Source organism: Gossypium hirsutum, chromosome D03, assembly GCF_007990345.1.
Source record: "Gossypium hirsutum isolate 1008001.06 chromosome D03, Gossypium_hirsutum_v2.1, whole genome shotgun sequence".
NCBI classification, from domain to species: Eukaryota; Viridiplantae; Streptophyta; class Magnoliopsida; order Malvales; family Malvaceae; genus Gossypium; species Gossypium hirsutum.
The window spans coordinates 48666421-48679829 of record NC_053439.1 but is presented as its reverse complement, the minus strand read 5'-3'; the positions used below and the strand labels follow the sequence as shown (position 1 = coordinate 48679829).

Sequence of the window (13409 nt, the reverse complement as noted above, 5' to 3'; positions counted from 1 at the left end):
AAGTGACATACCTGACCTCTTTCGTTCCGTAATCTAAGAGGGATTTTGCATTACGCCAGAATTACGATATGAATAAAACTAATCACAATTGATATTAAAACATATACAACTTTTGCTTAAAATGGTGATGTTAGTTCATCTGTTTTATCATATGTGTCCATGGATGCTTTTAAATTTAGCTTCGAGTCTTATCATATATGATTATATTGTGTGAATCTCTGTCTTATTTTATGCGAATATTAGAGATAAAGTCAAAAAAAATTTTTTTTGAGGCGGAATTAAATTTTATATTTTAACAATAGTAAAAATGTAATTTTATCATTTTAATAGTTTTTATAATTATCATTTTAGGAGGGACAATGTACAATTTTACCATTACTAATTTAAATTTTTTGGGGGGTCGGTGCCCCTGCCAGCCGCCATAGATGCGCCATTGGTGTATACCATGTGTGGGTTTGGTTTAGTTGTTTTTGGTTTTTCGTCCATTGTGCTTTATACTAGGTTGATTCTACATTGTAGTTGATCGGACATATATCCTTGTACTCTATTTGTAATTGTAATCCTCTAACAAAAAATCTTATCATATATAATTTTTATACATTTTATATAAAAAAATCCATATGATTTTTATATAAAAACCTTCGTAGTAATATTTTTTATTTAGTAAAAAGATTTGACATTCGATTGATTTATGACACTAACTTAATTAAACACTTAAATATGATATTAGTAGATGTTATTTGATAACATCCTGGAGTAGAATATTATGCATCCAAACTTTCTCGAATTTACCATCTTCAAGGGTCTATTAGTAATATGCGAGTCATATTAACTAATACTAATTGATTGCTCAAGTTCCGGTTTTGATTTTTTTATTTTTTAAATATAGATTTTTAGTTTTTGTACTTTAATTTCTTATAATTTATTTTTTTATTTTTATAATATCATTATTTAGTTTAAATGGTTAACGGTAACTATTTGAACTAATTAATGACGTTATAAAAATTAGAGGTTCAAATTACATAAATTAAAGTATCGAAACTAAGCCTCAAATTTAAATATGATAAAAAAGACCAATGCCATAATTTAACCTAATTAATTTAATTTTTTAAAATATATATTATAAGAGATATTTGTGACTTTTTTTAAAAAAATATGTTTCTGGGTATATTGATTCAAGTCAAGAAATTTGTTTTAGGAATTAAGATAAAATTATAAATTTTGGCGGCAAAATTAAACATTTTGAGTTAAAATGATTCAAATTAAATTACTATTTCTTTAAAAAATAAAAACAAATATATATTTCATTTAATCAAATATTAAAAAAGACTTAATTAAATGTTTTAATTTGGTAAGAGTCTTTATTATTTAAGCTCTTAATTGAATTAGGTCATCAATTCGGTTGGAAAGTTAAGGGAATGTCCTTTAGTAATTAAAATAAATAATATTATTCGAGGATATTTTAGTCTTTTTACTTTAAAAAAACAATAAAAATATGCATGTGATGAGTTTTGTTCAATTGCATCATTAAACTCTTTAATTTACCATTTAGTTAAAACTTTATTTTGATATTTTTATACATTTTAATTTTATTACGGACACTTTATTACCTCCATCAGTTGTATATCTATACTATTATTTAAAGTCTTGATTGAGTCGGTGTCACGAGTCAATCGAACACCAACTTAGTTAAGAAATTACAGGAATGTCCTTCTGTAATCAAAATAAGTAATATTATTTGAGGATACTTTAGCCTTTTATTTTGAAAAAAAATCAATAAAAACATGCATATGATGAGATTCGAACTCAAACCAATTGCATTAATAAAACTTTTAATTTTCCACACAACTAAATCCTTATTTTAATATTTTTATCCATTTTAATTTTATTATGAACACTTTATTACTTCCATCAATTGTATATATTAATAATAAACAACTTAACCTATTTTTTAAATTTTAATATGATACATATTTAATTTGTTATTATTAATTAGTTTCAACGCATACGTTTTATAATTTATTATATGTTATTTTTAAACAAACATTTGTGTTCTATATTTGTGGTTTCCACATGCATACACGTGTGATAGGGTTTATAATTATTATTAATTAGTTTCGAATCATACTTTTTATTACTTATTGTATTTTTTTATCTACTTTCTTTCGTATGAGTGTAGCATCACAATTCTTAGTCTATGTTTTTTTATGCAATGTCTAGAACTACCAATAGGCTCTCCTCAACCCTTAAATAAGAGGATAATACGCTTTAGCGCACTCGAATCTCCACGTTCTCCTGTGTTAACAACAATACTAATACCAACTGAGATAAAACTCAATTTGTAAAATTAATTTAAAAATTAAAAGTAAAATTGTTTACTTTCTAGGAAAAGAGTTTCAGAAATTAATCATGGCTTCAAAAAGATATGCATGCATTCCACCCACAAAATTAAACCATTCCCTTTCAATCAAAATCAATATTTGAAGCAACTGTAGGCAATTTGGTTTTTATAAGTTAAAATGGATAAACAAAGAAAATAAAAGATAAGAAAATTAGATTCTGATAGGCTAAAAGGACCCTTCATTTTTTTAGACTCACATTCCTTTAACTTTCAAGCTGAAAATCCCAAACACCAACCCAATTATGCCACTTGTCCCTCTATGTTAGCCAATAATTTTCTAAATTTTATACCAAATTTTCCTCATTTTGAATTTGATTTAATTTAGGTAATCATACAAAAAAGAAAACTAAAAAGATTCAATCTTGAAAAAGTCCGAAATGACTTAAAGTAAATGTCGGGGAGAAATTAACAAGAGAAAATTTTTGAAGTATAATCTTTTGAACAATTGGCTTAGACCTCGAACAATTAAAAATTATTCTCAAGATGTCTATAGATAATTTTAGTCTTGAATTTTGTATTCCCTTAATAACAATAAATTTAAGTAACAAATTTAAAATAATCTAAAAATTTTAAAACCCAAATTAACATATTCCAAGAAATTGCAATTAACTTGAAGGACGTACATATAATTTTTTATTCTTAGTTACAAAAAAGAAAAAAAAAGAAAAGGCTTGATTGCTTTTATGATGATGATAAATCATGGAACTATACGAATTATCCTAAAAAAAAAAGGCTTTTGGGTGCTTATTGGTGAGACTGAGACACCCCAAGAAAACAAAGAAAGCCCTGAAATTAGGACATGTTTCAGAAATTTGCTTCTGTTTTTTTCTGCTGATTCCGGTTTTGCTCTTCTGTTTTTTTTTTTTTTTGACAACCCATTTCCAGACTGTAAATTCCAAACACAAAGCATCACTCAAATACTCAATCAGTGAGGAAAGTGAGAGTGAGTGAGTGAGTGATTGGTTTTCTTTTTCTGGGGAAAATATTTTAGATACAAGAAAACAAACACCCCCCTTATATTATAGGGATTCATGATTGAGTTATAGGGATTCGAGCTTAATGGCAAAAGCCATGTGAATTTTATGCCCAGAGGTATGGGGTATCATTTTTTTTCCCTTTTGGTTGCCGTTAAAAAGTAGTTTCTCTTCCACGATCTTCTGCTAAGCTATTTGTTGTGAAGACTTCAACTTGTCATCAGCGCAGTTCACTTCAGGTAAGCTCTTTGTTTACGTAATTTACACATTTTATTCTTTCGTAAGTTGCATTGATTTTCTCTTGAAATCTTCCACTTCTAAATGTTTATTTTATGATCTGAATCCAAGAGTAAGGCTCTAAAATATATGCATATCATCTTTTAAAATCATTTTGCCAGAAAATCTTTCTTATCTGCTCCTAAAATTGTACTGAAATGTTGTTTTCTTTTTCTTTCCAGGAAATTTCTCATATCCGTTTTACAATTTATATGATGATTAAGTCTTTCAAACATCGTGAAATTTAATGATTGGAAGCTAACCTGAAAATCCTCTATATTAATATATATAGTTTGAAAGATGAAAACTTAAGAAATTATGAGACTACTTTTTATCACCCTCATAATTCAGTTCCAAAAACATCTCATAGTCCAGTTCATTTCAATGCCCCCACCACTGATATTGAAATTGAAACATTGGCATATAAGACATGGAAGGAACCAAAAATCAACTATTTTTTAATGTATTTCCAGCTGGAAATTTATAATATTTGCACGGCTATCAATTATAATGGGGTTTTCCTTACTCTTCAATGCATGATAGAGAAAAAAAACAAAACAAAACTATCTAGGTATATATATCTTTCGATTAAATTATAATTTTAATATTTTAATATACTCAAATTCGAGATTTAATTTGTATTTTTTCGCTTTTAATTTTATAATGTTTTTACTATATCTAAATTGATAAGTTTGTTAGCTACTGATGTGAATTTCTTGTGAATTTAGATTTATTAATAATATTAATAAAGGATAAGGATCAAGTTATGTCATTCAAATAAAGGGGCCAAAATCACAATCAGACTTAGATTTTTCCTTTATTTTTATTTTTTTAGTATAGTTTGTATTAACTTTGAAATTTTATGCAGAAATGGAGTCAACAGAAAAATCATCCAAGCAATCAAATTTGATCCCACCATTGCCGAGGGACTCAAGGGGCTCACTAGAAGTGTTTAATCCATCAACTTTCTCGACCCGACCAGTTAACCCAGCATTTCGCCCGCAACCCATTTGGGAAAACTTGATAGAGCAACGTGATAGTACCGCGGAAGAAGCTGACACTCGCACTTCCGAGCTCGAATCCAAGTCGGGTCGGGCTGAAGAAATAATAACATCATGGATGGCACTCAAGGAACCGAACGCTCCTGCTCCGTCGCCCGCCCTGTCTTCATTAGCATCATCACCGCTCGTTTGTAACGTCACTGCGAGCCCGAAACCTTCTGATGAAGCCGGGGTGGCTGCAAAGAGAGCTGCGGAATGGGGGTTGGTACTGAAAACGGATAACGAAACGGGTAAACCGCAGGGAGTTGTTGTTAGGAATTCGGGCGGGGATGAGCCGAATTCCAAACCGGGTACTTCTCGTAGGAACTCGAATAATTCGGTTCGGAGCTCCGAAGAATCGGATAATGAATACAGCAAGGAGAGAGGGTTCCCTAGAGTATCGGAGGACTTAAAGGATGCATTATCAACGTTTCAACAAACGTTTGTTGTTTCGGATGCTACCAAACCCGATTACCCGATTCTTTATGCAAGTGCCGGGTTTTTCAGGATGACTGGATACACTTCTAAGGAGGTCATAGGCAGGAATTGGTAAATTACCCTTTTTATGTGTATTTACTTTTTAATTATAATTTTAGTCCCTCTATTACATACCAACTCAAAATTTAATCCTTTCATTTTAATTCGATATATTTTGATTCTCTTACTCTTATTAATGTGCATCGTAACGCAATTAACAGAAGTTAACAATTTGGATTTATTGTTCACGTTTATGAGATAAGAGGACCTAAATATGTAAAATTAAAATAAATAAAAAAAACTAAATCCTAAATTTTGATGTAGTAACTTTTTGCTTTTACTTTATTTCTTTTAACTGTAATAACAGCCGTGAGAGGGTAAAATTGACATTTTGATGTTGTTGTTGGGTGGGTCGAGGATCCAGTCGGTTTTTACAGGGAGCGGGTACGGACCCGGAAGATGTGGCGAAGATTAGGGAAGCATTGCAAGCAGGGAGAAATTATTGTGGGAGATTGTTGAATTACAAGAAAGATGGAACACCTTTTTGGAATCTTCTTACAATTGCACCCATCAAGGACGAAAATGGAAAAGTTTTAAAGTTCATTGGGTTAGTTTTTCAATTATTACTTTTATGTGTGTTTATTTACAATCGTATGACATGAAAATTTAGGTTGGATCTCAACTAATTCTATTTCCCTCTCTCAATTATAAAAAAAATATATAATTCTTTTAATTAATTTATATTTTAATGATATCCATATCTTATACAATTATTTAGTTTTAATGATTTTCTATAATAATTTTAATTTTATTATAAATGTATTAAAATCATTTTTTATAAATAAAGTAAAATATTATTTGGAAGTTACAATTTATTTTATTATATTTAATTTTAAAACATTATATTGAATATTTCACTTTGTTTTTAATTGACATAAATCATAAGATTTAACATACATAATAGTAAATATTTCTGTCCATCATTCTAAAAAGACGCCTAAAGAAGAGATTTCGCTTTCTAATTGTCATTTGCTTGGATCCATTTACACAACATAAAAACTTAAATTAATTTTTATACATTTTTCGTAACTATTTTTTTAAATTAATTATTAATTTTCAACTTTTAACTTACATTTATAAAATAAAAAAATTTCACTTTCCTAACTTTTACCAACTTTATTTTTTTCCCTTTTATTAAATTACTAAAGACAATTTAATATATATTTTTTATTATTTATGTTATAATATAACATATTTATTTTTATATAATATAAATTGTATAATATATAAAAGAAAAGAACAATATATTATAAATTTGAAAGTGAATCAGACTGAGTTGAATAATGCTTTGAATATTAAAACACGAGCCTTAACTCATATTCTAAAGAAATTATATCTATTTTCGTAAGTCCAAGTGGTTCTTCCGATTTGGATGGATACCTTAATCCTTGAATAAGTCTAAATAAAATGAATTCATTACTATTATAAGATATTATGCTTGACCTTTTTAATTATCGAGTATAAATTACTTTCGATTTTAAAATTATTGTTTCTAATTTAGATCTTCATTTCTTTTCGATCAATAAATCATTTTAAGAATTTTACATTGTAACAAGAATGTTTTAAATAAAAAAATATTTTAATAATTCTTTTAACTAAATTTGATGTTATGAGAAGTGATATTAACTCAATTAGAATTATATAAGTGGTAGCTAGGCCTAGGATAATGTTTGTTGTAAGGACATGGGAACATGAAAATTCGAAAGAACAAAGAGAAGAAAACGGAACTGGGGGCATTGTCGTTACATGTGTCTTGTGTCCCAATGTCGCATCATATAATTGCTAAAGTAATTTTGGTGGGGGCTGGATCACATGCAATCGTTATCAGTTATCTCCCACAAGATTCATTATTCTTTTATGGTGATCGAGAGGTGGGGCTTCCATTCCCAGCTGTGTGATTGGTGGTGATATAGGGGGATCAAGGGGGGATTTTGTTGTTTTTAATATGATATTGGTGATGTGGCAGAATGCAAGTGGAGGTGAGCAAGCATACGGAAGGGGCCAAGGAAAAGATGGTGCGACCCAATGGATTGCCTGAGTCTTTGATACGATACGATGGTATATGTATTTTACCATATCTTTCTCTTTTTCTTTTAGATTATTAAAATGTTTAAGTTAATATAATTTATTTTAAAATTTTTGATGAGTTGGCAGCATTTGATAGTTTATAAATAAATTTATACAAGGAGTCTATGTTAATTCTTAGTAATTATTTTCATATTCAATTATATATATATATTGATGTTTGAATTTTCTTTCTAAGTTATTCTATGAATTTAGTAATTTTCTCATATTGAGTCTTTACTTAACAATTGTTCTCGTATTGAAACATGGACTTTATAGATTTTAAGGAAACATCGATTACTAACTTGAATAAAAAAAGGTTTAAATCAAATGTGTGAGTAGTTGTCAAGTTCAGACTCAAAAAATAATTTAACACATTAAATATATGAATTATTTTACTATCAATGGTTTGAAACTTGACAACATCATTGTTTAGGAGGAACAAGATTTATATTTATTGCATTTTCAATGTACACTATCAGTAATACAAATACTTTTGATTAATACGCGGAAGATTTCAGATAATAATTCATGCATGGTAACGTAATGGCTTTTTTTCACTTACCAAGATATGAGCTAGTACAATGATGTTATTGCAGCCCGGCAAAAGGACATAGCTGCCGGGTCAGTCACTGAGCTGGTGGAAGCAGTGAGGAAACCTCGTTCACTCAGTGAATCATCAAATGGTCCTTTCACTAGAAAATCAGGCGGTGACGATGATGGTGAAGGAGCAGTATCCATCGGAAGGCGAAACTCAGCAAACGTACCTCCACATAGAAGGAACTCCAATGGGGGTATTCGAATGTCAATGGAACGTATCAGTGAAGTCCCAGAAAAGAAACCCAGAAAATCTAGCCGTCTTTCTTTCATGGGGTATTATAGAAAAAAAACCAACATCTTTACTTTTTGTTTTTTTATGGTAGCTTGTAAAAAAAAATCACTTGGTTGCATGCATTCCAGGCTTATGAGGAAAAGCCAGAATACGGCTGATAGCTTTGACAATAGTCTATTGGTGGATGCTGATGAGGATGAAAGTGATTATGATGATGATGATGATAGGCCTGACAGTGTTGATGACAAAGTTAGACAAAAGGAAATGAGGAAGGGTATTGATTTGGCCACCACACTCGAACGTATAGAGAAAAACTTTGTCATTACTGATCCAAGGTTGCCTGATAATCCCATTGTAAGCCTTTCAACTCTACCCTATATATATGTTTTAATGGTTGAGCATGCAGATTAGAAACTAATGTTTCAACTTGATCTTGATGTTCAGATCTTTGCATCTGATAGCTTCTTGGAGCTGACAGAGTACAGTCGTGAAGAAATACTGGGCAGAAACTGCAGGTATGTCTCTGAACAAGCTGGTAATTTAAAGTGTATGCAAGATGATAGCTTAAATCGTTTGAAAAGCTGGTAAAGAATGAACTTAAATCATATTCTTTTTGAAGTCAAGCTGAACATATATATATGAGTTTTTAACTAAAATGGGGTTAACTTTGTGTGATTGTTAAATCCTTATAGGTTTCTACAAGGCCCTGAAACTGATCCAGCTACTGTAAGGAAGATTCGAGAGGCAATCGATAACCAGACAGAAGTAACTGTGCAGCTAATCAACTACACTAAGAGTGGTATGCTTGAACATTTTTAAATATGATGCCTAATCTTCAATATTCCAGATTCATGTCATGCATATAAAGTTGTTCTGTATTTAAGGAGTTTATCTTCCTAGTCCTATAATTATTTTAAGATTTTTGTACACATTTCAGGCAAGAAGTTCTGGAATCTGTTCCATCTACAGCCTATGCGTGATCAGAAGGTAAAATCCTCGAATATTTCGGAGTGGAATGTACATGTTTCATCTTGCTATATAACTCTTTTAATGTGCAGATGATCAAATTTCAGCTACATATGACTTTCTGGACTTATGAACAAAATTCTCATTGATTTTCTTGTTTCTTTTTTGGCCTCTGTTAACAGGGAGAAGTTCAGTATTTTATCGGAGTGCAGCTAGACGGCAGTGCCAAAGTCGATCCACTTCATAATAGTATTCCTGATACTGCTGCACAAGAGGGTCAACAACTGGTCTGAACTCTTACTCGTTTCTACTTGCATTCTAAATCCTTATGTTCTAACTTGGTTCCATTATTACCTCTACTTATGATGTGTTTTTTGATGCTAATCTTCCTCTTTTATCACCAAAGTCTGTATTTCTCTTTAGGTGAATAGCTGAATTTTCTTGAGTATTCTATCAAATATTTATAAATTTGCTGGTTTGTAATGACAAATTAGTATAATCCCTGCTTGCAGGTGAGACAAACTGCAGAAAATGTTGATGAAGCAGTGAGGGAACTTCCGGATGCCAACATGGTAAGGTTCAAAAGTTGATCGTTTTCAGATGAAAACCTCTTTTGTGTTACAAGAACCTTACAAAATATTTGATATTTCACTACCTGCAGAATCCAGAAGATTTATGGATGAGTCATTCCAAGGTGGTTCACCCTAAACCTCACAGAAAGGATAGCCCCTCTTGGAAAGCTATTCAAAAGGTATTATTATTCTTTCATATATGCACACCCGAAGTATCGTTCAAAATGATCTCTTTTCCGGGACCCTAAAGCTCGATTTGCCTTAATCTGTTGTAATTTATAGGTACTTGATAGTGGAGAAAAGATGGGTCTAAAACATTTTAGGCCTGTAAAACCATTGGGATCAGGGGACACTGGCAGGTTTGTCTAATTACTCCGCTCTTCTCTTACACTTAAATTCTGCAGGATAAAGCATGTATGTCTGTCATACAAATTTTTAATATCAGCTATTGTTTTTATATTTTCTTGGCAGTGTTCATTTGGTGGAACTGTGTGGCACTGGCCTGTACTTTGCGATGAAAGCTATGGATAAAGGTGTTATGCTGAATCGAAACAAGGTATCTGAAATTGCATTATTATGAGTATTAAGCTTGAAAAAAATACCCAGATTTTCATTTGTTTGCTATCTAATGATAAGCCTGATAGTTTAAATGTTCAATGTTAGTTGTAATTTCCCAAGTTTCAATGCCCTCCATGGTCCAAGTACAATGGACATCCTTCATTTTTGCTTACGTGATGCACTTGCCTTCCATTGCTATAGGTGCATAGAGCTTGTGCAGAAAGTGAAATTCTTGATATGTTGGACCACCCTTTTCTTCCAGCATTATATGCATCATTTCAGGTTAGTCAAATAAATAGTTTGAAATATAATTTACTGACATAAATATTAGATGCTTTTTCAATACGAAGAAACTTTACTGTCTAATTTCTTGAGCTTTTGCTTTTATAGCTGGTCTTTCATCATTTCTTGACATGATTTCTTTATATGATGACATAAAAATTCTAACTCTTAGATACTTTTCAGACCAAAACACATATTTGTTTGATTACGGATTACTGTCCTGGTGGTGAACTTTTCATGCTTTTGGACAGGCAACCAACGAAGGTCATGAAGGAAGATGCAGTAAGGTAATTATCTTTTCACCATAACAAACACTACCTTAACCTTGTTTTGAAAATCTCTGATTGTCTCATAGACTCATATAACATAAGCATTTCTGGGGTTTCCAGTTTATTGCCAAATTTGTGTTGGAATGGAACTAACTTGAAAGTTCTTTATGACTGTAGATTTTATGCTGCAGAGGTGGTTGTTGCATTGGAGTACCTTCACTGTCAAGGTTGGTTAAACTCAAATATACCAACAAATCTGATAGTATTAATTAAGTGATCGATCAATTCTTTCAGTGATTATGTTTCTCTTCTTACAGGGATTATATACAGAGATTTGAAGCCTGAAAATGTTCTACTCCAGGACAATGGGCATGTAGCCTTGACCGATTTTGATTTATCTTGCTTGACATCTTGCAAACCTCAGGTATCTAATTCTAAGCTTCTGGGTCTTCAAGAACACTGTGTTAACCATGTTTTCGAAGTTATGATAGAAAAATGCAATGAACTTGAGCTGTGTTTTATAGCTGCTGATTCCAGCCACAGATGAAAAGAAGAAACGGCAGAAAAGCCAACAGAATCCGATCTTTATGGCCGAACCAATGCGTGCATCGAACTCTTTTGTGGGAACCGAAGAGTATATTGCTCCGGTTTGTTTCTTGTCATTTCACATCAATATTTATAGTTCTTATGGGGTTGTTTTCCTTATTGAATGCTCATTCTTGAACTGTTGATTATTGCAGGAAATTATCACTGGGGCAGGCCATACCAGTGCAGTAGACTGGTGGGCTCTAGGTAATTTTGTTTTCTTATAAAGCAAGTCACAATCCGAATGTGCATGTTTTTAGAAGGAAGTTTCCTACTCAGATCATGGTTAGAACATACACTAACACGAAAAATGTAACCAAAACACGAAATACTAATGTATGAATATTTCAAACTTTATCGATATTATGAACTTAATAAATACCTTAAGCATGATTATGACATAACAAAACACACCAACACGAAGAAACCATGCCTTCAGCTAATCAGAAATATTGTAGTTTATAATTAAATGAAAATTCTACTTCTCTTTTCAATTGCTCAGATTGATTTTTATTGTTCTATTTCAGGCATTCTTCTATATGAAATGCTGTATGGATATACACCATTCAGGGGAAAGACACGACAGAAGACATTTGCCAATGTTCTTCAAAAAGACCTTAAATTCCCCAAAAGTATACAAGTAAAATCCTCTGTCTTCAAATCTCTCTTTTATTACACCCTTTTCAAAGTTACAAGGCAGTTAAATATATAAACAATAAACTTATAAGTCGACTGAACCACAAGTGGACTGACAAAAGATTTGTATTCAAGTCTTCAGTTCACGTCAGTCTCACTTCAATCTTTGGACGACCCCTACCCCTTACCATTATATAAAATCCGATATATAGGAAATAAACGTAATTAATTTTCAGAAATCTGGTGTTTCAGCAAGGGAGATGACTATATATAAAACTCCCACAACTTATGTGCTGTAATTTGGAGTTGAAGCAAGTATTGCTATGGCTAGGGTTAAGTATTTCTTTTTTTTGGTTGCGTGAAAACAGGTGAGTCTGCATGCAAAGCAGTTAATGTACCGCTTATTGCATAGAGATCCAAAGAACAGATTAGGTGCACGTGAAGGGGCCAATGAAATCAAGCGACATCCATTCTTTAAAGGTGTAAATTGGGCTCTCGTTCGCTGGATGGTAATTTCGTTATCCTTGCACTTGAATGAACTTTTTATAGCATAATCTAACATTATTTGATTCATAAACTTGGGTGAGTTATGTTAGTATATATGTGTAAGTATAGCTCTGCTAATATTGAAAGATGTTTAAAAGAAAGGTTGCATCACGTAGACTATGAAATAAGTTAAATTCGAGAGTCTAATTTAAATACTTGACAATCGTGATTTGAATTTATAAATTTATCTCGATTAGTTTAAATATGAATTTAATTCAATCTAATTTGACCATTAATCACCAACGACTTGAATCGGTTTACCCAAACCTAAAAATAACTTGAATAAATAATGTTGTGAACCCTAATGATTGAACCTTAAATGACTATAACAAATAACCAAAGACTGACAAACCCAAATGATCTGAATTCAAAACTACCCAAAACCGATCTAAAAACTATAGTTCTACCTGCCCAATTGACACACAGTGTGAAGTATAGCTATCATGTTTATTTCTTGTTTTTGATGTTTAATTGCCCCAATCCACTTTCCATATTATCATTAGATTCTTAACTGTGTTGACATTTGTTGAATGCCCTTCCAGACTCCACCTGAGCTTGAAGTTCCCATCTCTGCAACTGAAACTAGGAAGGAAGAAGATAAAGCAATGGACCCTCAATTACAGGATTTACAAACTAATATTTTCTGAGAAGCTTGGAATGCTTTATCACTTCACCATTAGAGGCTTCGGGTTTTATAGATGTTGTGTGTTTCTCTCATGCTAGCATTATGTTGTATTCTTCTTTTTCCTTTTTTGGGATTAAAATGCAATTTTCCTGTTGATTGGTAAATAAAAATCAGTTTGTTCCTTTTAATTTCTTTATATCATCAGTACAGGTAAGGAGATTTGGGGGTTATTCTTTAGATTCTTAA

The 13409-nt window shown here is 31.4% G+C and overlaps 1 protein-coding gene across 6 annotated transcripts; it reads left to right on the top strand.

Annotated features, from left to right (window-relative positions):
* The first annotated feature begins 3007 nt into the window (after positions 1-3007).
* LOC107950311 (phototropin-1) lies at positions 3008-13351 on the top strand. 6 transcript variants are annotated; one of them, XM_016885130.2, is made up of 23 exons: positions 3008-3614; positions 4520-5240; positions 5593-5775; positions 7195-7286; positions 7892-8165; positions 8253-8478; positions 8569-8639; positions 8817-8923; positions 9062-9111; positions 9273-9377; positions 9603-9662; positions 9752-9841; positions 9945-10021; positions 10134-10218; positions 10422-10502; positions 10686-10789; positions 10949-10998; positions 11089-11195; positions 11296-11418; positions 11512-11563; positions 11884-11996; positions 12361-12501; positions 13081-13351. In XM_016885130.2, exons 2-23 carry the CDS (start codon positions 4522-4524, stop codon positions 13183-13185), a joined length of 3015 nt encoding a protein of 1004 aa, XP_016740619.2. In that variant the 5' UTR covers positions 3008-3614; positions 4520-4521; the 3' UTR covers positions 13186-13351. The 6 variants fall into 6 exon arrangements, with proteins under 6 accessions (XP_016740619.2, XP_040946279.1, XP_040946283.1 ...); XM_041090345.1 differs by having other exon boundaries at positions 3042-3614; positions 7195-7292; XM_041090347.1 differs by lacking the exon at positions 3008-3614 and adding an exon at positions 4169-4222.
* The last annotated feature ends 58 nt before the right edge of the window (positions 13352-13409 follow it).